The 23,567-nt window shown below is 50.3% G+C and overlaps 1 protein-coding gene across 2 annotated transcripts in view; it reads left to right on the top strand.

Annotated features, from left to right (window-relative positions):
• The window catches only part of RNF216 (ring finger protein 216), a 92,307-nt gene that overhangs the window by 62,162 nt on the left and 6,578 nt on the right, over positions 1 to 23,567 (top strand). For both annotated transcript variants that reach the window (XM_084886154.1, XM_084886153.1), the window contains exons 14-15: positions 4,881 to 4,978; positions 12,783 to 13,005. In XM_084886154.1, coding sequence (XP_084742280.1) covers positions 4,881 to 4,978; positions 12,783 to 13,005 — 321 coding nt within the window. The remainder of the gene's footprint in view (positions 1 to 4,880; positions 4,979 to 12,782; positions 13,006 to 23,567) is intronic.

The raw sequence follows: 23,567 nt of genomic DNA, 5'->3' as shown, positions 1-23,567 counted from the left end.
GCATTAACGTTTGGGTTTGTTTGTCTTGTAAGAAAAGCGGGCCCAGGCAGGCTGGGTACCCTCATCCCGGCAGTGGGGATGGGAGGAACCTGCGATGGACTTTGGTGGTAACTGACCCCCAGAGCCCTTGGGAAGCTTTGTTTTCCGAGCCAGCTGCCTGGTTTCCGGTCCTGACCCTGCCCCCGGACCCAGGCTCCAGCACATGTGTGCAGGCGCTGCCACATCCCTGTGAAGCTCCCTTCGGGAACGAAGAGATCAGTTTCCACACATGGAAGCTCTAAGAGAAAGTCAGCAGGAGCGTGTTAATTCCATGCGTGCAGCCCTGCTGGTGTCTCAGTTGCTGAGTGCTATTCCATGCACCAAGAGGCTGCCAGTTTGATCCCTGGTCAAGGGCTTGTGCCTAGGTTGCAGGCTTGATCCCCAGAAGGCAAGCCAATCGGTGTTGAGCTCTCACATCAATGTTTCTATCTCCCTTTGCCAGTCCTCTCTAAAAATCAATAAACTATTATTTAAAAAAAGAAAAGAGCCCAGCTGGTGTTGCTCAGTGGTTGAGCATCAACCCAGGAACTAGGAGGTCATGGTTCGATCCCCGTCAAGGGCAAATCCCCAGTATGCACAAGGCAGCCAATCAATGATTCTCTCTCATCTTTGATGTTTCTATCTCTTTCCCCCTCACCCTTCCTCTCTGAAATCAATAAAAATATGTTTTTTTAAAAAGAAATATATTTCATACTTTCTCATGCACCACCTACAAACATTTGGCTGTTAACTGATCTTTCCAGATTTGTGCATTAGATTGGGGGAGGGAGTTAGGGATGAAAAAGACATAAAACCTGTATCCTTACAACATAAGCCCTAATGAAATAACCTGGAAGTGTCTGTATAACTCGATTTTCTCATAAAATCATCATCATAATCTGCAGGTGTAAGTGGTTAGAGTGTCTGCCCAAGCACCAAAGGGTTTTGGTTTCAATTCTCAGTCAATGGCATGTACCTTGGTTGTCGGTGTGGGAGGAAACCAATCTCTGTATCTCTCTCGCATCAATTCTCCCTCCCCCTCTATCTCCCCCTCCTTCTCTTCTCTCTCTAAGAATCAATGGAAAAAATATCCTCCGGTGAAGATTAATAACAACGACAAATTGTCATTATACTTTACACAATTATAAGTTTGAAGACCCGATAGGAACTGATGTTCTCTTTCCCCGTCTACGAGGGAAGTCCCCGGAGCAGTGGAGGGGGAGTGTGCTTTGTCTCGCCACTGCCTTCTCGCTGTCATTTTGTCATATATTTGGCTCCTTGTGTGTGTCAGACCTGGTCTGAGGCCCTAGAAATTCAAAGGGAACTAAATCATAGTGTGGCGGATTATAAATAAGCTTCTTGTAATCAGGAATCTGCGGCTTACTCACTAGTGCATCTCCATATTGACAAGATAGACGCTCAGAGAGGACGTTCTTTTTGCATGGATAAATTGAATCCTCCCAGCGATCTGCAGGGCACAGTCTTTGCCTACAAGGAGTGCTTGGTTCCGTGGAGATGTGATGTAATCAGATCGTTACAAGACACGATTCAAAGTGTTGTCATTGAGTGAGAGCCACGTGCTCCCAGAGTCCCGGAGACGAGCGCCAGCTTTTGCCCGGGTCACGTGAGTCCCCTAGAGCGCTGGTATTTGACATGGGAACTGAGGAGCACATGTTACCAGGGGAGAAAGGGCGCCTAGGCAGAGCATCGCATGGGTAAGGGTGTCGGGCGTGTGGCACTGGCAGGAGGCCAACCGTACTGGCCCTGAGCAAGCTGTGAGGCTGCTGGGGACGCTGCTCCCTGAGCTCCTCCATTCTACTCCCACCAGGTACCCCTCAGGTTTGAGCTGAAACCCTGCTCTGCACGAGGGGTCCTTCACACCAGGGTAGATGGCAGCCTCCCTGCCTGCCCTCCCCCCACGCCACTCCTCCATGTTCTCCTGTCCAGTGTCCACTCCTCACCCTCCCAGAGTGTAGACTCCAGCAAGAGGGGCTCTGTCTGTTCACTGGTCCTTTGCTGGGAACATTCTAGAATAGCGGTTGCCAGCGGTGGTCCGTGAGGTCTGAAAGGCTGGCGAGCGCCGTGCGAGGGGTTGCTGGTTGAAGGGGGAGGAAAGGTGAGAGGGCCGCTGTTCTGTCCGAGCAGGAGTCGTCTCCATTACCAGTGTCGCTCGGAACAGGACGTGGACCCAGAGCAGTGTGCGGTGGCAGTGCTCTCAAGCACTGTCACTGACAGATCCCACGTGTCAGCATCCTGGTGCCTTTAGAGGAGTGAGTGGCAAGTACTGACAAGGAAAGGCCCGGAGGCTGGTGGAGGAGGACCGAGTAACTGATACCTTTAGTTCAGTGGAGCACTCCTGGTGAGTCCTATAACACACTTCCCTCTGTGCTGCCAGACGTGCAGCTGGCCGCAGGTGGCAGGGACAGCTGCTTCCTCACGCGTCCAGTCTCGGGTTGCTCGGTGATGAGGAAGTCCTGTCCTCATTAAGAAATCTCAGTCCATCCTGCGTCCTAATGGGCCGTTCCCAGCTCTCCAGGAAGCAAGGGAGCCCGTGTCCCGCAGCTGATGAGAGAGAAACATCGACCAGCTGCCTCTTGCACACTCCCTATCAGGGATGTGCCCGCAACCAAGGTACATGCCCTTGACCGGAATTGAACCTTTCAGTCCGCAGGCCGACGCTCTAGCCACTGAGCCAAACCGGTTTCAGCAAAACCTATTTTTTAACAAATAAAATAGAAATGGGTTTGATGCTGCTTTACATTTTGGTGTGTAATAATTCACTGTTGACTGAGCCTGTTTTCCTGACAGGGATGTGGTTAGTGGACCAGATAAAATCGTTCACTTGGGAAGCAACAACATTTAATATAGAATCTCTGATCAGCTCATCTCTACCCCACCACCTCATTGCTGCCTTTTAAAGGGCTCTTCAAGTCTCAGCTCCTAAAACAGTCCATTTCATTTCTCTCTCTTTAAGTTTTGTTTAGCTTTTAATTAGATAGTACATCTATGTAGTTTAAGATTCAAAAGGCCTACAGTGAGAGTCTCGGCCCTGCCTCCCAGCCACTCAGGACAGTCATACTACCAATTCCTTGGGCATCCTTTCTGGTTGGTTTTATATCACTATCTTCTACCCCCACCACCTTCTTTACATAGAAATGGTGGCACCTGTGCTGTGCATACTATTCTGCGCCTTGTGAGAGTCATCTGAGCAGTTTCTATTGGAAAATGTTCGACGATGAGTGGAGGATGTAGTGATAGATGTTCCTAGAATTGATGTGAAAATATAATTGAGGCTCCTGGTGATCTCTAGCCCAGCCACTCCCAGATGCTAGACATTTACACCCACCGGCGTGCCTGGCAGGTGTCTCTGCTGGTGTCCCACAGGTCGCCTGTACCACCACCACCCAGATCAAATTCCAGACCGGATCTTAAAGCTGCCCTCTCTCTGCCCACGCCAGCCCTCCCCCTGTTCCCAAGCTCCATCTGGGCTGCTGCTACCTTGTGTTACACAAGCCAGAAACCAGGCGAATTCCCGGACACCTCCGTCTTCTCACTCCAGCACCACACCTGGCGTTGCTTCCTAAATGTCTCTCCAGGCTGTCAGCTTTCCTTCACGCCCTCACCTGCCTCCTAGGTCTGGGTGGGCCTCCTTGATCTCTCTCCTGGTGACTTTAGTAGCTTCTAACTTTCTTTAGGCTTCCACTCTCTCCTCCTGCCCATCTGTTCTCCGTGAAGAATGATCTTGTAAAATCACAAAACTGATCATGTTACTTCCATGCGTGGCACCTTTGGGCACCTTCGTGGTGCTTTTAGGATAAAAGTCAAACTGACAGTCAGTCCCTTCCAGGCCCCTGTGGGCCCAGCAGGCCCATTTTCACTGTCTGCAGGCCAGCTTCCCGCCGACTGCTCCGGCTGCTCCTCTGCCAGAATGCTGCCTTCCTCTCCTCTCTGACTCATCCTCCAGCTCTCGGCCACCTCCTCAAGCCTCACTGTCCCAGACTAGGCCGGTCCCCAGTGAAAATGACACTGTCTTCTCCTTTACTGGACTTATGGGGGTTGTAGTTTCCATTTATGGGAATTTAATTAAATTGCATTATTTTTTAAAATTCTCATTATTAATGAGACAGTTTATAAATTACAAAGGATCCTAGAATAAAAAATAGTAATCTTTAAGTTCATGTTTTTTATAAATGAAGTTAAGTTATGGAGAATGTTCCATGTTTGGGAGGGAGGAATGCCTCCCATAAGAAGCCCTAGTAATCCTTTCCAGTGTTTCCCGAAGTGGGGTGCACGTACCCCAGGGGTACGGGAAGAGTTTGGGGGGATGTGCACTGCACCGTGCTTAGCTGCACCTAATTCTACGTTCTCCTGAGTACGAGGGGTACTCAGCGTTACGGAAATTACAGAAGAGGTACCCATATGTCAAAAGTTTGGGAGACACAGTTAGACCATCCTTCAACTCAGTTCAACAAGAGCGCTCTGTGCCAGACAACACTGGGACACTGGGGGTAGGGGTTGCAGAAATTAATAAAACCTCACAGACCTTGAGCTCACAGTATTTTATTTTTAAAAACCCAAAATCTAAATCTGCCTTTTGTGGGAGTTTTGCAGGTGGCCCCTGGCATTGTAGAAAGCCTTATACAAAGTGGTGCTGGAAGCAATGCATCCTTGTGATCTAAGGAGAGAAAAATGTCTCGTGCTCCCTTCCTCTTCCATGGAGGTGTCCGCAGAAAGGTGCCTGCTCAGAGGGAGGAGCCTCTGGACGACCAAGCCTTGGGAAGCTTAGTGCCCGCTCCCGTTGTTGAGCAGAACTTGCATGGGGCTACTCACCAGGAGTGTCTGTGTGTCTGCTCTTTCCCCAGGAGACCTGCAGGAAGTGCCAGGGGCTCTGGAAGGAGCACAACGGCCTCACCTGTGAAGAGCTGGCTGAGAAGGATGATATCAAGTACCGGACCTCGATGTGAGTGGCATAATCCAGGGGGTTTATTGGCTGATTCACAGCACGTACACATCACCTCTGGCAGAGGGGGGAGTGCATTGTGGAGGGAACAGGTTCTCACACTCCCCAGTCTAGAGTGACCTCCAGAAAGTGACCTAACTTCTGAGCCTCCGTTCCTCATCGCTGCAGCCTCAGAGCTGTTCCCAGGGTCCAACGTAACATAGTACATGCCTGGCATATATGAATTCAGTATATGTTACTTCCTTATTATCTAACTAAATAAGCAATAATGTTTTAGTTGGGTAGATGGTGCTAATGTTGTTTTGTTACTTCTCAAATGAGGATAATGTTCCATTGAATTTTAGAGTGGAAGGAAGGGGTAGAGACAGAGAGAAACATCGATGTGAGAGAAACACATCAATTGGTTGCTTCCTGCACATGCCCTGACCAGGGCCAGGGGTCAAGTGTACAACCAAGGTACATGCCCTTGAGCGAAACTGAACCCAGGACCCTTCAATGGGCTGATGCTCTATCCACCAAAGTCCGGTTAGGACTTTGCTTTCATCTGTCACTGAGGCCTGTGACATTGAGTAGAATCCATGCTAATGCAGTCAGTAGTAAGAGTCATTACTGTGGAGCACTCTTTATGTGGCTGAATGCTTTACAGATATTAATTGATTAAGTACATTGATTTAACAAACACAGACACCTATTCTCTCATACAGTAGTTCAGCCTTGCCAGGGGCGGGGCAGAGCTGTCCCAGGAGGTCATTCAGAGACACTGGTTCCTTTATCTCATGCTTCGCCATTATCTACGGTTGGGACTTGGTTGCAGCCACATTTACACTCCAGCCTGCGGTGATGAGAGACAAGTTGCCAGGCAGGCAGCTTTTCTGGGCTTGTAAGTGACCCAGAAAGTGTATGAGTCACTGGCCATGGCCTGCTCCCAGGCAGGCACCGTGTGTAGTCTCTAGTGAGGTGGCTTTATGTTAAGGTGACCAGACGTCACACTTTTGGCGGGACAGTCCCACTTTTTAACAATTTGTTGCGCATCCTGCGGCGTTTTAAAAAAAAGTCCTGATTTTTTGAAATATTTTTCTTTCCAAAAATCGGGACTTTTTTTAAAACGCCTGGGGACACATTGTTAAAAAGCGGGACGTCTGGTCAACTTACCTTATGTCCACGTTAAGTTTGAAGGGGAAGGAACAGGTTCGTTACTTTAGTTAAAGGTCTCCAAGTCTGTGTCACAAGTCGATACTATTTGCTCGTTTTACACATGACACAGCTGAGACACAGAGCCCCAGGCGACTTACCCATGGCTCCCCAGGTAGTAAGTGCAGAGAGGGAATTTGAAATCTAGACAGATGGCTTCCTGGCTGCTCTTGACCTCAGATTTGGTGGGCAGCATAAAAGCCCCCAAAATGTCCATGCCCCAGTCTCCAGAACCCGTGAACAGGAAATATGCCACCTTACATGGTGAAAGGGACTTTGCAGGTGTGATGAAGGTTATGGACTTTGAGATGGGGAGGCTATTCTGGATTCTCCAGGTAAACAGTCTAATCCCATGACCCCTTAAAAGCAGAGCGTGTGTATTTCTCTGGTCAGATGGAGATGCAGTGATGGACAGAGGCAGGGAGAATGAGAAGGACTCAGCCTCTCATTGCTGCTTCGAAGATAGAGAAAGAAGGTCTGAATAAGGAATGCAACAGCATCTAGAAGCAGGGAACGACCTTCTGCTTCCAGCCACCAAGAAAACAGGGACCTTGGCCCTCCAGCTTCAAAGAACTGGATTCTGACAGCCCATATGAGCAGCAAACAGATTCTCTCCTAGAGCCTCCAGTAGGTCACGTGGCCTGCCAGCTCCTTGATTTTGGACTGGAAGGACCTGTGCTGTACTTCAGATCTACAGAACTATGAAATCGTACGTGTGTATTATTTAGTAAGCTAATAAATTTGTGATGATTTGTGACAACAGCAATAGGAAACTAATACGAATTTGGTACCAGAAGTGGAACCCTGCTGTAACAGTTACCTAAAAATGTGCAAGTGGGTTTGGAATTGGGCAAAGGGTAGAACCTGGAAGAATTTCGAGAAGTATTACAGCAAAAAAAAACCTAGATTCTCGTGAACAGGCATTCAGTAAAAATATGGACATTAGAAACTCCACAACTGGAGGCTCAGAAAGAAGTGAGGAACATTCAAGGCAAAAACTAAATTGCCTTAGAGAATAGTTAGGTCACCATCGGAGATGGTTAGTAGGAATATGGACACAAAAGACACTGCTAGTGAGAACTCCTAAGGAAATGGAAACCTGTTACTGAAACTGGAGGGAAGGGGCCTGGGAAGCTGCGCCAGGTGGTGGTCACATCTGCGGGCTGACTCTCCCCCAGGGGTGGCTTCCCCGATCCTGGCGACCCCTCCTCCGTGCCGGCCACGGTAAAGTGAACAAACAATGGCCAGTAATCACTCTGAAGGGGCGCGCAGCAGAGCTCGCCCTTCAGCAGAGCTCGCCCTGCTTCACGAGGTGGGATTGCGTTGACAGGAAGGCCTCCTTCTGGAATCCCACCGCCATCAGGGAATATTTGAGGGCAACTGGAAATCAACTCTTTCTGGGCTTGAGCTACTGAACAGGCAATGCCTGACCTCATCCGAACTCTGCAGATGTATTTTTGCCCAAGAAATTCTAATTTCAGCAAGGGGACCGTTCTCCTGAATGACGACGCTGTGGGAAGTGAGCGTGCACAGACCTCGTCTTGGAGGAAGCCCATGCCACACCCTTGATCGTGTTCTGTACGTGACTCACACAGCGCGAACTGTGGCCACTTCCCTCCTATTTCCCCACCATTTGACAACCCACAGCCTCTTCTTCCTCCCAAGGAGCCAGAGCTCCACATTGGTGTGGCTCAGGTCCCCCCGCAGGGTGCCTCTGGGGCTGCGCGCCCCTTCAGAGTGAGGTCCACGTTATCTGGGCTGCCCACAGTCTGACTGCTGAGAATGGTCTTCCTCCGCCCAGTAGATGCGGCACCGAGGAAAAACAGTTTGTTTTTTAAAAAATTGATCCCTCCCTCATTCTAGGTAGTTTAAAAACTTTATATTTAAAAATAGGGAAGCCGAAACCGGTTTGGCTCAGTGGAGAGAGCGTTGGCATTTGGACTGAAAGGTCCCGGGTTTGATTCTGGTCAAGGGCATGCACCTTGTGTGCAAGAGGCAGCTGATCGATGTCTCTCTCTTATCGGTGTTTCTAACTCTATCTCTCTCTCTTCCTGTCTGTAAAAAATCAATAAAATATATGTTTAAAATAAAAGAAAAATGACAAACTGAAAAATGATAAAGGAATCTTTTTAATATATATGTCATACATAGAGTTCAGAATATTTAAGAGCTCTTTCTGTATTAAAGCTATAAACAAACAAAAACACACACACACACACACTGGAGGAAAGGGACTTCTTACTATGTAATGTCAGAAAGCTTAGCTAATGTGTGTCCTGCATCGTGCTGAAGAGGTAAATACAAGTGGGAAGAGATCAATTGAGGGAAGAGCTACTAACACAAAGGAACAGGATGTCATTGTTTCTGAAATTCTCATCCGATCCAGATGAGAAAAGACCCTAAAATGGACAGGCTCACTGTCAGGAAGAGCATGCCCTAGAGAAAAACAAGGATATGTTCAGAACTGGAGAGTATTGTCATACAAAGGCTCTTTGAAGAGGCTGAGCAAGTGGCTCACAGATCCGCAATCTAACCAGCAGCCTTAGGAAACTAGGGCATTACCCCTCGGCCATCTCAGCAGCAGTCAGAGCTAGAGGTGGGTTATGGAGGAAATACCTATGAATGCGCTGCGTGCCTAATGCAGTGAGTTCCTGTGGCAGATGGAAGCCCGCAAGGTTCCTGAGAATGTCACATCAGCAGAAACAAGGCCAGCTTGGACTGGAAAGATGGAGTATGAAATGAAAGACGACTGTCAGACCCCCACAGTCCTCCAAGCAGGAAACAGGCTGATTAAAAACTGCTCAGCTGCAAGCATCTGCTACCTTTCTTTCAAAGGGCTGTTCGGAAAGTGGAGCCCCGAGCCAAGAGCACAGCTTCAAACCACAGAGGAGGATTCTCAATCTGAAATAGGAGTCTGCCCGCTGGATTTCCAAATAGACTGGATAGTGACTGCTTTTCCTCCGTTTTCTCCTTTTTGAACCAGAATATCTGTAACTGTTACCCTATTCCTGTCCTGTTGTCCTTTAGAGCAGGTAACTTGTTCCTTTAGTTTCTCAGGCCCACAAATGGAGGGAGACACATTGACTGGTTGCCTCCTGCATGCACCCTGAACGGGGGCAGGGAGTGAGTCTGCAACCCAGTACACACCCTTGACCGGGCATCAAACCTGCTACCCTTCGGTGTGGCATGGATGCATCTTGAAAACACGCTAAGTGAAAGAAGTCAGTCACATCTTATATGATTCCATCTATATGAAATGTCCGTAGACATGGATAGTTGCCTGTGTACAGAGTGGACACATCTGTTAGAGACAGAAAGCAGATCAGCCATTGCAGGGAAAGAGGATGTTTATAAGAATAAAGCTGGATGGTCGCACAACTTAGGCAATATACTACATGCTCCTGAATTGTGCACTTTAAATGGTTAAAACAGTACACTTTTTTGTAAATAAAAAATAGGAACACCAGTCAGAAAGGATATATGCACCCCTATGTTCATAGCAGCACACTACAATCGCTAAGATTTGGAAATAGCCTAAGTGCCCATCAGCAGATGAGTGGATTAGAAAACTGTGGTACATCTACACAATGTAGTACTATGCTGCTGTAAAAAAGAAAACTCTGACCATTTGCAACAGCAGGGATGGACCTGGAGAACATTATGCTAAGCCAAATAAGCCAGTCAGAGAAAGATAAATATCATGTGATCTCACTCATTTGTGGAATATAATGAACAACATAAACTGATGAACAAAAATAGTTGCAGAGACATAGAAGCAGCGAACAGACATCAAACCTCAGAGGGAAGGCAGGAGACGTTGTATGGAGCAGGGAGAGTAAGAGACCAACCAAAGCACTTGTATGCATGCATTTGAGCATAAGCAATGGACACGGACACTAGGGGGTGAGGGCATGTGCTGGGGCCTGAGTGGGCGGGGAAAAGTCAATGGGATAAAAAGATGTAATACTTTCAACAATAAAGAATTTAAATGAAGCCGAAACCGGTTTGGCTCAATGGATAGAGCGTCGGCTTGGGGACTGAAGGACCTGGGTTCGATTCCGGTCAAGGGCATGTACCTTGGTTGTGGGCATATCCCCAGTAGGGGGTGTGCAAGAGGCAGCTTATCAATGACTCTTTCTCATCGATGTTTCTAACTCTCTGTCTCTCTCCCTTCCTCTCTGTAAAAAGTCAATAAAATATATATTTTAAAAAAAGAAGAAGAATTTAAATGAAGAAAAAAAGTACGCAAAGGAAAGCCATTTAAGATTTGAATAGTATGTGCCAAGAAACAGAGCGCCCCCCACGGGGGAGTTCCCAGGAACCTACGTGGTGGCGAGGAAAGCGGCCTGGAATCGCAGGCTCTGCGGGGGGAAGAGGGGGCGAGCCTTCCTGCTGGAGCATGAGGTCAGCAGACACAGCTGCAACTCAGTCCTCTTCCTGTTCTGAACGGCAGCGCATCCTGTGGGGCTGCTTCCTGCCTCGTTTAGAGTCAAGTTGCCAAATCACCTTCCTCCCAGAAGAATCCACAGATTTACCCCAGTTCCAGTTGCATTTTCATCTGCTGGGCAGGTGGTCACAGTCCCACAATGGCAGTCCTTTTTGGTACAAGGCCATTTTGGCCCTGCCTACTACCGTTCTACAAAAGCAAAGGGCTCGAATGGATATCCGTGCAGTGTTGCATTGCATTCATGTACGTATTTCTTGTCCATTTGGGAGTGCCTTTTCGCCTCACCACACCCGCTATTGTTTCACATTGGGGCTGACTGTGGTGAAACAGTAAGCAAATGCACCCTCTTTCCAAACCTCAGGAAGAACTGTGTAACCGGGTTCTTCTCAGCCACTTCTCTCCCACACTGCAGCTGCAGTCACCAGCAGGCGACCAGAGTGCGGTGGTGAGAGCCACCCCTCCGTCTCCGGGGCTCTCTGACGCAAAGAGGCTGTGCTCTAGGAAATGGCAATTGTGGGGGGGGGGGGGGTTGTTTTTAAATATATTTTATTGATTTTTTACAGAGAGGAAGGGAGAGAGAGAGAGAGCTAGAAACGTCGACCAGCTGCCTCTTGCACACCCCCCCACTGGGGATGTGCCCGCAACTAAAGCACATGCCCCTGAGCGGAATCGAACCCGGGACCCCTCAGTCCGCAGACTGACGCTCTACCACTGAGCCAAACCAGTTTCGGCGGCAATTATATTTTGGTGACAGCATTGCAAATTGGGAGTTTTCTCACTAGAACCTTGTAAGTCTGAACATAAAGCATTGACAGGTGTCCTCACAGTTGCTCAGTAACAGAAATAATGAGCATGTGTGTTATATTATTTAGTTGACAATAATAATGCACTGCATTTAAACATTGTCGTCTTGACAGTGTTTTCTATTCAGCAAAACTTAGAACTCATCTGTTCTGTAACTTGAACTGGGTTTAAATTATTTTCAAGCCAGAGTTCTGACTTCCTTCATTTTGGGTCATTCAAAAATTAGACCTAAATGAATAGCAGCCAATTTCCTAATGCAGTTTTCTATTTTTAAAGAACGGTCTGGCTTCTAAGGAGCATACTACCGCAGCAATCTTAAATGCCAGTAATGCAAAACCCCTGCCTGGCCTGGCTCCCATGGCTGCTCTTACTTCGCAGAAAAACCTGCAGAGGTGGGGACGAAGGCTGTTTCCTCAGCCTTAGGAGGGAGGCGCGCAGTCAGAACTCCTCCCAGTGCTTAGTCATTACGGTGTGGAGCAGTGGGGTGAGTCCCGGCTGCAGGGCTGACACTTTTTGGGTCTTTCATGCTCTTCCCTAGTCTCAGTAAGTAACTTCCTGTCAAGACCACACGGGTAATGCCAGCCCGGCCTCTGCTCTCTCCCTGCAAGGAACTCGGCCTCGTAGGGAAGACACACACACAGATTATCGGCCAAGGTAGCAAGTGTTCGAACAGCATCCCGGAAGAAGCTTGGTTCAGGAGTGGCAGCTCGTGACAAAGAGCCAAGACCTGTCATTTTGATCCTCGTCTCTTGCCCTTCCACATCAGCGAACATGCTTCTGGAAACATGCAGCCCTACAGGCTTCCCACGAGTCACATGTGTGCCCATCCCCTCTGCCAGGAAGTCTGCGAATGTGGGGTCCCATTGGCTGTGGGATCACCCCCACCCGTGTCCATCCCACCCCATGCCAGATAGGTAAAAATCCAAGGTGTGAATGTAACTAAGATTTAGGCTTACTGGCTTCCATTACCCAGCTTTGTATGTATAAAACACATCATTTCAGAAAACCCTGAGTTTTTCTCTCCGTTTTCAGACTACAGAGACGCCTATAACAAATAGATGGTTGTTTTCTAAGTGCTTTGTGCCAGGCACCGGGCTAGAGGACTTTGTATTTCCCTACAATCCTCAAAACACTGTGAGAAAGTTGTGTTTTCCCAATTTAAAAATGAGGAAACTGAGTCTCCAGTCAGTGAGTAACTTCCTGAAGGTCAACAACTGATCAACAGAACCCAGTTCTCCGGTCCAAAACGTGGGCTCTTCTCTCTTGAATGTCACCAAAAGGGCTGGACAGGCATACGGAACAGCCATGTTTTTCTTTCTTCTCATCTTCCCTGGTGTCTCCAATCTTGCGTTCTTTTTCCAGTGAAGAGAAAATGACCGCTGCTCGCATCAGAAAATGCCATAAGTGTGGGACGGGCCTCATCAAGTCCGAAGGCTGCAACCGCATGTCCTGCCGCTGCGGGGCCCAAATGTGCTACCTCTGCCGAGTACCCATCGGTGGGTACGACCACTTCTGCCAGCATCCCCGCTCGCCTGGAGCCCCCTGCCAGGAGTGCTCGAGATGTTCTCTCTGGACCGACCCCACGGTAAGTGAATGCACGGCTGCCCGTTGCCCTGGAGGGGGAATATCAGTGAGAGGATACAGGGAGGAAGGTGATGGGATACACCATGACATACTGGGACCCGTGAGAAGATAGGAACTACACAGACCAATAACCTCAGGGGAAAACTGAGTGAGTGAGAAAACAGCTCCTCCTCAGAAGGCAGCGTGCCAAAACAGTTCTGAGCAAATTCTTTCAAACCTTTAGAGAATAAAATTCTTTTTTTTTAATATATTTTATTGATTTTTTACAGAGAGGAAGAGAGAGGGATAGAGAGTTAGAAACATTGACAAGAGACATCGATCAGCTGCCTCTTACACACCCACTACCGGGGATGTGCCTGCCACCAAGGTACATGCCCTTGACCGGAATCAAACCACTGAGCCAAACCGGTTTCGGCTAGAGAATAAAATTCTTTATGCCATCTGAAATGTTTCAGAGCATAGCAAAGGAAAATTTTATGTAATATCTGAATAATGCTGATACCAACCTGTGACAATGATAACTCCCCAAAAAAAAACTACAGATCAGTTTTACTTATGACTATCATAGGTTTTCAATTCTCTAAATAAAATTCCGGGAAATAAAAACCATGACTAAGTGAGATTGTTCCAGAAATGCAAGATGGTTCAATATTACGACCTCTTAATATAAGTCACCATATAATAGCTTTAGATGGTAAAGACATTGAATTAAAATCAGATAGCCAGTCTTGATTTTGAGCTTTAAAAAATAGTGTTAGAAGGATGCTTTACTTAATATTATATTTTTAAAGTCCATAGTTCAAAGCAGTCATTAGCATGTATTTAATAATGAAATACATGGACATGTTCCCAAAAAGTCAAATGTAAGACTATCACCACTAATTTATTCTGGAACTGCTAGTCAGTACAGTTAGCTAAGAGAATGAAATAAAAGGTGCAGATATTGGAGAAGATAATTGCTAATGTTTATTGGGCACCCATGTGTGTCAGACTCTGTTGTGAGCACTTAGATTTGTAAAGAAAAAAAGCAGCTCTACCATGTTAGACCTAAAAAAAGACGAAATAACCAACTTGAAGGCTATTAGAAGCAGTAGATGGCTAGATACAAAATAAATACACAGAATGCCACTCAGCAATATAAATCATACAATACTCTAGAAATGAACTTTAGTTAGAAATGTGAAGAAAACCATATCAAAAGACAAGAAAGAGATTTGAACATATGGACAAATGTGCTCTGTTCTTAAATAATTCTATATTAAAAACGTATCAGTTCTTCTTAAAATAGTTTTAAATTCAAAACTATCACAGTCCTTTGTAAGTTGATCTATAAGGATAGCAATGTGGCATGTGAGAAGGCTGGTGCTACCACAAAGTGATTCAGCCTGACAGTGCGGACCGGCCGGCTGGCCAGTGAACAACCTTGAGGACGGGCACCAAAGCCCATGGGGGTGCCCAGTGACACCAGGCTCCTCAGCTTCCCCCTGAGACAGGGCGATGGCCTGGATGATGGAGAGCATCTTGACCCTCAAAGAGGAGACTGGGTAGTACAGAGATTAGATCTCTCCAAAGTGACCCGGAAGTCTACTGCAGTTCCCTCTTAAATTCAGTAAGATTTTTCCTTGAAAAATTACCTATCATTTTGGAAATAAGACTAATTTTTACTATGAAGCTAAACTAATTAAAACCATTTAGGCTTCCCTGTTTGGTTTGGCTCAGTAGAGCATTGGCCTGTGAACTGAAGGGAATCTCAGGTTCAATTCTGGTCAAAGGCACATGCCCGGGTTGCGGGCTCAATCCCCAGTGGGGAGCGTGAAGGAGGCAGCCAGTCTCTCCTCATTGGTGTTTCTATCTCTCCCTCACCCTCTCTGAAATCAATAAAAATATACTTAAAAAACAAAACAAAATAAAAAAACACCACCTTACAGGCTGGTAAAAGAAAAGGTAGCTAGATCAATGAACAAAATAGACACCAGAAATAGACCTATGAGAACTTAATGTGAAAAAAGTACCGTTTCAATTCACTAGGAAAATGATAGATTTGTTCGTAACTATTCGGTGTTGCCAGGACTAGTTTGACAGAAAAGCCTCGTTCTCATGAAGTTCAGTCTATAACAGTCCTCCATGCAGCAGGTGCTGTGTAGGAAGAAGAGCAGTGTGAGAGGGAAGGACAGACGCCGAGGAGGCGGCCCCCTAGAGTGACCTGGGAGACCGGTGTGGGAGGAGGAGAGCAGCAAGCGGCCAAGGGAATGAACGAATCCAGCGGTTCGGGGACCAACCTGTCAGTGTGGCCTGCAGGCGGTGGGCGGAGGACCAGGCTGTGGGTGGGTCTCACCGAGTGTGGTGGGTGCTGCTGCCCGACTTACAGGAGAGTGACTTAAGTTTTCAAGGTCACACTGGCTACTCTGTGGATTGAGAAACGGGGGAATTGTGACATATATGTGATAGAAATAACTTAATACGTTAATATCTGAAGAGTAATGTGACGCAGTAAGAAATCGGTAAAGCCCAGCTGGCATGGCTCGGGTTGAGCATCGACCTATGAACCAGGAGGTCTTGTTTGGTTCCTGTCGGGCACAGGCCTGGGCTGTGAGCCTCTTCCAGTGTGGGGCATGCAGCAGGTGGCCAGTCAGTGACCCTCCTCATCGCTCATGTTTCTCGCTCTTTCTCCCTCTCCTTTCCTCAGTGAAATCGGTGATTAAAATATACGTGTGTGTGTATATACACATATATATATTAAAATATTTTATTGGCCAAAACAGGTTTGGCTCAGTGGATAGGATGTTGGCCTGCAGACTGAGGGGTCCCGGGTTCGATTCCGGTCAAGGGCATGTACCTTGGTTGCGGGCACATCCCCAATAGGATTTTTTATGGAGAGGGATAGAGAGCTAGAAACATCAATAAGAGAGAAACATTGATCAGCTGCCTCCCACACACCCACTACTGAGAATGTGCCCTCAACCAAGATACATGCCCTTGACCGGAATCGAACCCGGGACCCTTCAGTCTGAAGGCCGATGCTCCATCCACTGCACCAAACCGGCCAAGGCTTTATTTTATTTTATTTTTTTAGAAATCAATAAAAATCTTTATTTTATTAGTAAGTAAGGATCATTTTGTCTGTGAATATCAGAAAACCCAAAAATAGCAGTGGCTTCTACAAGATAAAGGTTCATTTCTCCCTCGTGTAGGTAGCAGTGGTGGCAGCCGGATGCTCACATTATGTAGTGTACGGCTATGAAAAGCAAGGCTGTGTATCTGTGTTTTAAAGCGTGGAGGGTGGGGGAAGCATGGCAAGATTTACGCATAAAATACACCTGCATGCAGCCGGGCTCACACCGTTCCCACGGGGAGAGGAGCATGAGTGGTTGGTGAACACAGAAGGCAGGTCCAGGAGACGGCGGGTGCGGCAGGGACTGCGGCACAGGAGGGCGGGTGGGCCGCTCCCGCACAGCGCCCACAGCTTGTTGCCAGATGAGATTCTATCCCGTTACCATGGCTGCAGATTCTCCAGAGAGCCGGGGGTCTGTATTTTAATGTGAGCTCTCCCAGTTTTAAAGATTGGGCTATTAATCCAAGTATCTTTAAGACCCAGTGCAGCCCTGGCCAGTGTGGCTCCGTTGCTTGAGTGTTGCCCTATGTTGATTCCTAGTCAGGGCACAAAGCTGGGTTGGCAGTTTAATCCCCTGTCGGCATGAACTGGAGGCAACCAATTAATGTTTCAATCTCCCTCCCTCTCTCTTCCTCTGTCTCTAAAATCAAATAAAAAATATATACAGTTCTGCCCAGCGGGTGTGGCTCAGTTGGTTGAAGCATCATCTGTGAAGCAGGAGGTGGCAGGTTCAGTTCCCAGTCAGGGCACATACCTAGCTTGCAGGGTCAATTGCCTGGTCAGGGTAGGTGCTGGAGGCAACTGATAGATGTTTTTCTCTCACATCAATGTCTGTCTGTCTCTCCCTACCTCCCTCTCCCTCCCTCTCTCCCTCCCTCTCTCTCTCTCCCTCCCTCTCTCAATGAAGAAGAATTGTTTTAAATACACAACTCCAGCCGGTACTTTATAAGCCAAAGGAAGGTCTTGTGAGCAGTCTGGTGCAGAACATCTTGGTGTGCCTGACTAGAGGTGTCTGGGTATCAGGCGCCTCTGGGACAGCACAGCAGGAAAAGCAGTGAGTCCTCCGGAAACCAGGAACTGCTCCTATCCCACAGCTCTGTGACCCCATCAGGCTTATTATTAATCCCCCGCCAAGGAGAACCATGACAGCAGGGAGGCTGCAGAGAGGGGCGGTGGTGGAGGGAGGTGCCGCGCAGCGGGAGCGCCGGGCCCCGGACCGCTGCTTTGTGACCAGACTTCAGGCCGTGGCCATCCTGCTGGCTCACTCCGCCCCATCCAGGACAAGGGGCTGAGCATCTCCAGGAACGCGGCGGGGAAATGGGGTCCTCTTTCTCCAGCTGCACCTCCTGAGACAGATTCCGCCCCCTCCCCATCTTGTCTTGAAAACAAAGAGCTGAGTGGAGCGACCAGGAGGGAGGACGAGCAGTCCGGCCTATTCTCGGCGCTGGTTTCCCTCCTCCTCCTCCTCCGGTCTTAGGCCCCTCCGCCGCCTTCTCTCCCCACGCCTGGAATCGCTGGTAAAGGCTTCTCGTGTTCTGTTACTTGTTTGGGTGCCACAGCTTGTGGCTGCACCCTTGTTTTCTGTTGTGCTGTCTTCTACTCTGAGAAAGGCTCTGGGTTTCTTAAAATAAGCGGGAAGGAAGGTCAGGCCCGTACAAACCCTTGGATTTCCTCTGCTAGCCGCAGCCAGAGATTCTGTTCTTCGTGTCCGTTCCCATCAAAACCGGGATCAACCCCGTTTCCTTAATTCTCACCAGGAGACCGATTGAATTCCAGCCCCGCATCTGGTGGGGCTTCTGAGAACACAAAGCCATTCAGAAGTTCAGGGAAACAAAGCAGGCCTGTCACCGCGCCTGCTCCGCCTAGTGCGCCGGCGGCGGGGAAGAGGCGCCCATTTGTCAGCGCGGAGCTGGCCCTGCGTGGTCAGCGGACGGGGTTTCACCCTTAAGGACCAGCAATTGCCTGGGAACGCACACTATCTCCGTATTACAGAGCTAAAGTGGTGAATGATAGCATTCTTTTTCTGTTATTTATCTAAACTGAACCAAAACACTCAACCAAGAGTCTTACAAAAACAAAATGTCATTTTAGAAAGAAGAAAAGAGAGAAGCAAGCATAGTCTCAGCAAACCACAGTTCTCTGGTTTAGGGATCAGAATGCAAAGCGAAATCTCAGCACACAAGCGAGCACACACTTTGCAGGGGGGGAGGGTTCTCCCGGGACCTGACTCTGTCCAAATCTGCTGACTCTGCTCTCGGCCGCCCGCTGCCTGCGTGGCGGGCTCGGCTTCCTCTCCTGCCGGGATGTGTGTGCAGGAGTCACCTGGCAGCCTGGCCCTGCGCGTTTGGCAGGATTTCCTTCAAACCAAACAAAGAAGCATTGGTCATGGGTCTTGGCTACCAGAAACTGCACAGAACTGTTTCTACAACCTTGTTTTCTGAGTGTGGGCGTGTGAAGCATGTTCAGTTCAAACACAACCCAAGGCTTTCACAGCCAGTTCATTTCGGTGTCATCACCTCCGGCCGTTGGTGAGGACACCTGCTCATTTCTCCCCGTCTGCAGGGGTCAGACAGGACCAAACGCATTCCTATTTCTGTGGCCGTCCCGTAGGCAGACGTGTCATCCACTTGTACAAATGAATGAACTGCTGGGCACCGGTCAGTCACGGGGAGGAGCAGGGTTCCACCCCCGGCCTCCGCCTTGGACACCTGGCTGCAGGAAGGAAGGCCGTTGCAGCAGTGAGGGGCAGAGAGGACTTCAGGGGCTGATGGGGAAAGGTGGGAGCCCACCCTGGAGGAAGATAGATATTCCAGACCTGAGGTTGGTAACTAATTTCTGGCCTCAGCATTGTTTTTCCTTACCTTTTCCTTTAAATCACATGTGTCAAACACAAGGCCCGCGGGCCAAATCCAGCCCGCCAGGCCTTGCGATGTGGCCCGCACCGCGCTGTCATCACTGCACTCCGCTGTCAGTTTATGACATTGTCAGTTTATGACTGTTCAGTAAACCATTCGGCCAGCGATTTAGGCTGGATTTTAGATTTTGGCCCCTTCTCTGATTGAGTTCGACACCCCTACTTTAAATCCTCACCCAGGGAAATGCTGAGAGAAAGGAACATCCATCGGTTGCCCTCTCTATGTGCCCCAACGAGGAATTTAACCCCCATCCCAGGTATGTGCCTGACCCGGAATCGAACTGGCAACCTTTCAGTGCACAGACGACACTCAGCCAACTGAGCCACTCCAGCCCGGCTCCCTTCACTTTTTACACGTACCTTCTACAAAAGGGGAGAGAATCAGTGAGCCCCATCCCCCAGCTCCCACTATTGGCCGCAGCCTTTTATTTCTAGTCTCTGTTTTAAATACCATTGTTCCCGTGACAGCCTGGGGCAGGGCCACTTTCCTGTCCTTGCGATGAGGAAAATGGCATCCAGGTCGCTCAGTAAGACCGGATGCAAGCCCAGGTCTTGGACCAGATGTCGGCTCCTTCCCCTCCGAAAGTCTCCGTGTCCTGGAGCGAGGTCCCAAATACAGATGCTCTCGTGGGGTGCCCACGGGCCCCTGAGCCCAGTGAACTGAGTGGGCCTCCACAGGGGGGTGGGGGGACCCTCACGGGACCCCTTCCCCATTGGGCAAGTTGCAGATGGTGGAAAGGGGGCCTGGCAGCTCCAAATGAGTGTCCCTGCTCTAGTTGGCCAATTGTGGATGCTAGGGGGTGGGGCAACACGAGGGCTCACTGATTCTCTTGTAGAAGGTACAAAGTGTAAAAAGTGAAGGGAGCCGGGCTGGAGTGGCTCAGTTGGCTGAGTGTCATCCTGTGCACTGAAAGGTTGCCAGTTCGATCCCCGGTCAGGCACATACCTGGGATGGGGGTTAAATTCCTAGTTGGGGCACATGTAGAGGGCAACCGATGGATGTTTCTTTCTAGTTGGGTGTCACTGGAGGACTTGACCCAGGAGGACACAGCAGGCTCAGCCCAGTTAGCATGGCCTGTGGGGATGTGTTGTCTTTAGCAAATGCCTCAGGCCCCGGCTGAGCACTGAGCCCTGAGAGGAGTCAAAACACAGCCACACTCCAGGCTGCCTGCAGACCCGGGAGCTCCAGACAGAAAGGTGTTCGGTGCGGCCTCACCTCTGCTTCTCCCCGCGGCAGACCCACTGCACAGCACGTGCCCCTCCGGCCGCGGCGCCCCTCCTGCAGTTTCCTGTTGCAGGGGGACAGCTGGGCGGGTTAGGCTCTGCCGTTGCTCGGCGATCTGCAGTCGATCTGGGAATAATTTGAAACTAAATCCTCAGCTCTTTGGAAGCCTTTTATGAAATCATTGCAAGTTTATTAACAACAGCTGTGGCCACACATGACCTGGATCCCAACCCCCAGTATCGCCAGAGGGAAACAGTCACCTTCCCAAGGGGAGAGAAAGCCAGATGGAGGAGAGAAGCCCAATCCTAACTCCCTGGTCACAGGGGGCTCGCCGGCGGGCAGGCGGGCAGGCGGCCATGTGCCGAGTGCCAGGCGCCTCCGGCCTTTGGCGGGCGGTCACTGTTAATGCCCCGGGGCACACGCTCTCTCTTCACACACACACACACACACACACACACCCCTTCCCTCCCCCCCCCCCCCCCCCCCCCCGTGCTCTCCTGTCCTGACCCTGCGCCCTGGCTGAGCTGCAGGCTGTTGAGAGACGAGCTAGGAAGTGGGGTTTTGTGGCAGTTTTTCTCAATTAGAGCCTGTGGTGACTTCTGCCTCACTTCCTACTGGCGCTGCATGCTGAGCCGTCCACCTCCTGCTCCCGCCAGGCCTCCCCCCCTCCCGGAAGCGGGCGTGCCCGAGGCTCCGAGTCAGGCCAGCCCCTGCATCCTGCTGAGCTCAGGAATTCAGGGAAAGGAAGGAAATAAACTCTTCTCCCTGTTAAGATGCAACCCGCTTGCTTCTTTACTTAAAGTGTCCTCCAGCCCTCGTTGGTTTGGCTCAGTGGGTAGAGCCTCAGCCTGCGGACCGAAGGTTCAGTTCCTGGGTCCAGTCCCGTCCAGGGCACATGCCCAGGTTGCAGGCTCGTTCCTCAGTAGGGAGGGTGCCAGAGGCAGCCAGTGATTCATCATGGATGTTTCTGTCTCTCTCCCTCTCCCTTCTCTCTGAAATCAGTGAAAATGTTTAAATAAATAAATGAAGTGTCCTCCAGATCTGCTGGCCGGTGAGACCCCCGTCCCATTCTGCTCTGCTGCTGTGTCCCGGGCGCTGGCCCGCTTGGGTGCTGCGCGTGTTCCCGTCCAGTTCTCAGCGGCGTGCGTGCTCACTGCTCCTCCACCTGGTGTTTGTCACACTCAGTCCCTGGAGCCACCATCGAGGGACATTGTGACCGCTTACCGGTCTTCCCCTCCCGCCTGGGCCCGCCGTGCTGAAGGAGCACTGTGGCCCTTTGGAAAGGGCTCACGGAGATGAGGGCCAGGAGGGGGCGCACCCAGACTACGGGGAGGTGCGCTGGGTGGGGTGTCGCCCTCGGTGGCTGTTCACCGGGGCACAGTGAGTACGGACAGCTGTCTGGCCCTCTCGCAGGGGTATGGAGAGTGCAGGTTCAAACAGGGTAGTTAATCCTCCAATCCTATTGAGGGCAGCACCATGGAGGGGCCCTCATGGCTCTCCCAGGGCCAGCGGCCTCTGGCTGCCCACAGAGCCCAGGAGTGACCGGGCACCCCTGGCGCTGTCAGCCAGGAGCGCCAGGCTCTGCCCTGGTTCTGGGTTCACTCCTCACACGGCCTCAGAGCCAGCTGCTCCTGGGTAGAGGCCTGCAGCCCTGAGCCTGGGCTGCACCGGGAGGGCGGGCGTGAGCGGGGAGCGGCACACAGGGAGGGCGCGGGGCAGCCTTCTGGACTGGACGGGAGGGAGCCTCGGGGCTTTTCGAACGTGACACGTGGGTACACAGCGATGGGAATTAGCCCAGTGTGCCTGGCATTGTCTGGTGAGGTCAGGGCGTGACAGAAGGGGACATTTTATGGGCACCGTAGTACGTGTGCAAGTGACTTGGTGGCCTCATGAGAACATGCGCGGCCAGGGAAATGGGAAGTGTGTGTTCCACGATCGAGGTGCGCCCGAACAGCACCCAGTCAGGGGCGACGGGAGGCTCCGTGGCCACGAGCCAGCAAGTCCTCCAGCTGCACCTGAGGCTTCCGCTCCGTGTCCCGCTCCCCTCTGGGCGGAGGGAGGCGGCTCCAGTGGTCCCTGCCAGGGCCTTAGGGTGAGTTAATGAAATGTTTGACCAATGCAGCGCTGATGTTTAAGTGGATGGTTTTACATGGCCCAGGTGCTGTGGTAAATATCCAGATGGCCGGCCCGGGCAGGAGAGAGGCTCCCCCTGCTTTGGGCTGGCACGTGCACTTCCAGGTGAGCTGACCCCAAGAAAGGAAGAGCCCCCCGAACTTCCCAGGGGCGTGGCCCTTCTCGGCTGATTGGTGGTTTGTCTCCTTGAGGCATTTGTTTCGTGTTGCCCTACTCTGCACTGAGTGGAAAGAGGAGATTTCAGAGTTCTGTCCATTCCAGAAAGAAAAAACCCTCTTGTGTTTCCAGATGGGCAAGATACACTCTTTCTAGAACAAAGCAGGGCTAAAAATAGTCCCCTCGGACGGTGACGAGGGCGCAGGCAGGGTCCTGGCCTCAGGCTCTCTGCTCTTGCAGCTCCTTCAGAAGCCTGGAGCTGTCAGGCTCTGAGCTGGGCCTCGGTTTCCGCATCTGCAAGGGGGCTGGGTGACGGCACCTGGCTAGGGGCGTCGGTAGGAAGATCACAGAGGGAGCGCTGGCTCAGCCCCCGCTCCCTGGTTTCCTGTGAGTGACTCAGCCGCACCTGGCCTCACATCCTCTTTCCTCCCATTGTCCGCACTTCCAGCCCGAGGTGTGTCCCGCCGGCGGGCCCTCGCTCACTGAGCGGTGACCCCGGGCGGGCGCGGCATGTTTCCCCGGGAGCTGCCCTCGAGGCTTCGGTGCTCGCTGTCACTCAGCCCTGCGCCGGAGAGGTGTTCTGATGGGGAGCCAGTCCTCGGGTTTTACCTCAAAATAACCCGACAATGACTTCTCTTTTGTTTAACATTAACTTTTTAATTGTAGTAAAATATATATAAAGTAAAACTTGCTATTTAAAAGTGTACAGCTCGCCCTGACCGGTGTGGCTCAGTGGATAGAGTGTCGACCTGAGGACTGAAGGGTCCCAGGTTCGATTCCGGTCAAGGGCATGTACCTTGGTTGCGGGCACATCCCCAGTGGGAGGTGTGCAGGAGGCAGCTGATTGATGCTTCTCTCTATCCCTCTCCCTTCCTCACTGTAAAAAAATCAATAAAATATATTTTTTTAAAAATAAAGTGTACAGCTCAGCCGAAACCGGTGTGGCTCAGTGGATAGAGCGTCGGCCTGCAGACTGAAAGGTCCCAGGTTCGATTCCGGTCAAGGGCATGTACCTTGGTTGTG

Source organism: Pipistrellus hanaki (genome assembly GCF_964339955.1).
Source record: "Pipistrellus hanaki genome assembly, chromosome: 5".
NCBI lineage: Eukaryota > Metazoa > Chordata > Mammalia > Chiroptera > Vespertilionidae > Pipistrellus > Pipistrellus hanaki.
This window is presented reverse-complemented; position numbering and strand designations above follow the sequence as displayed.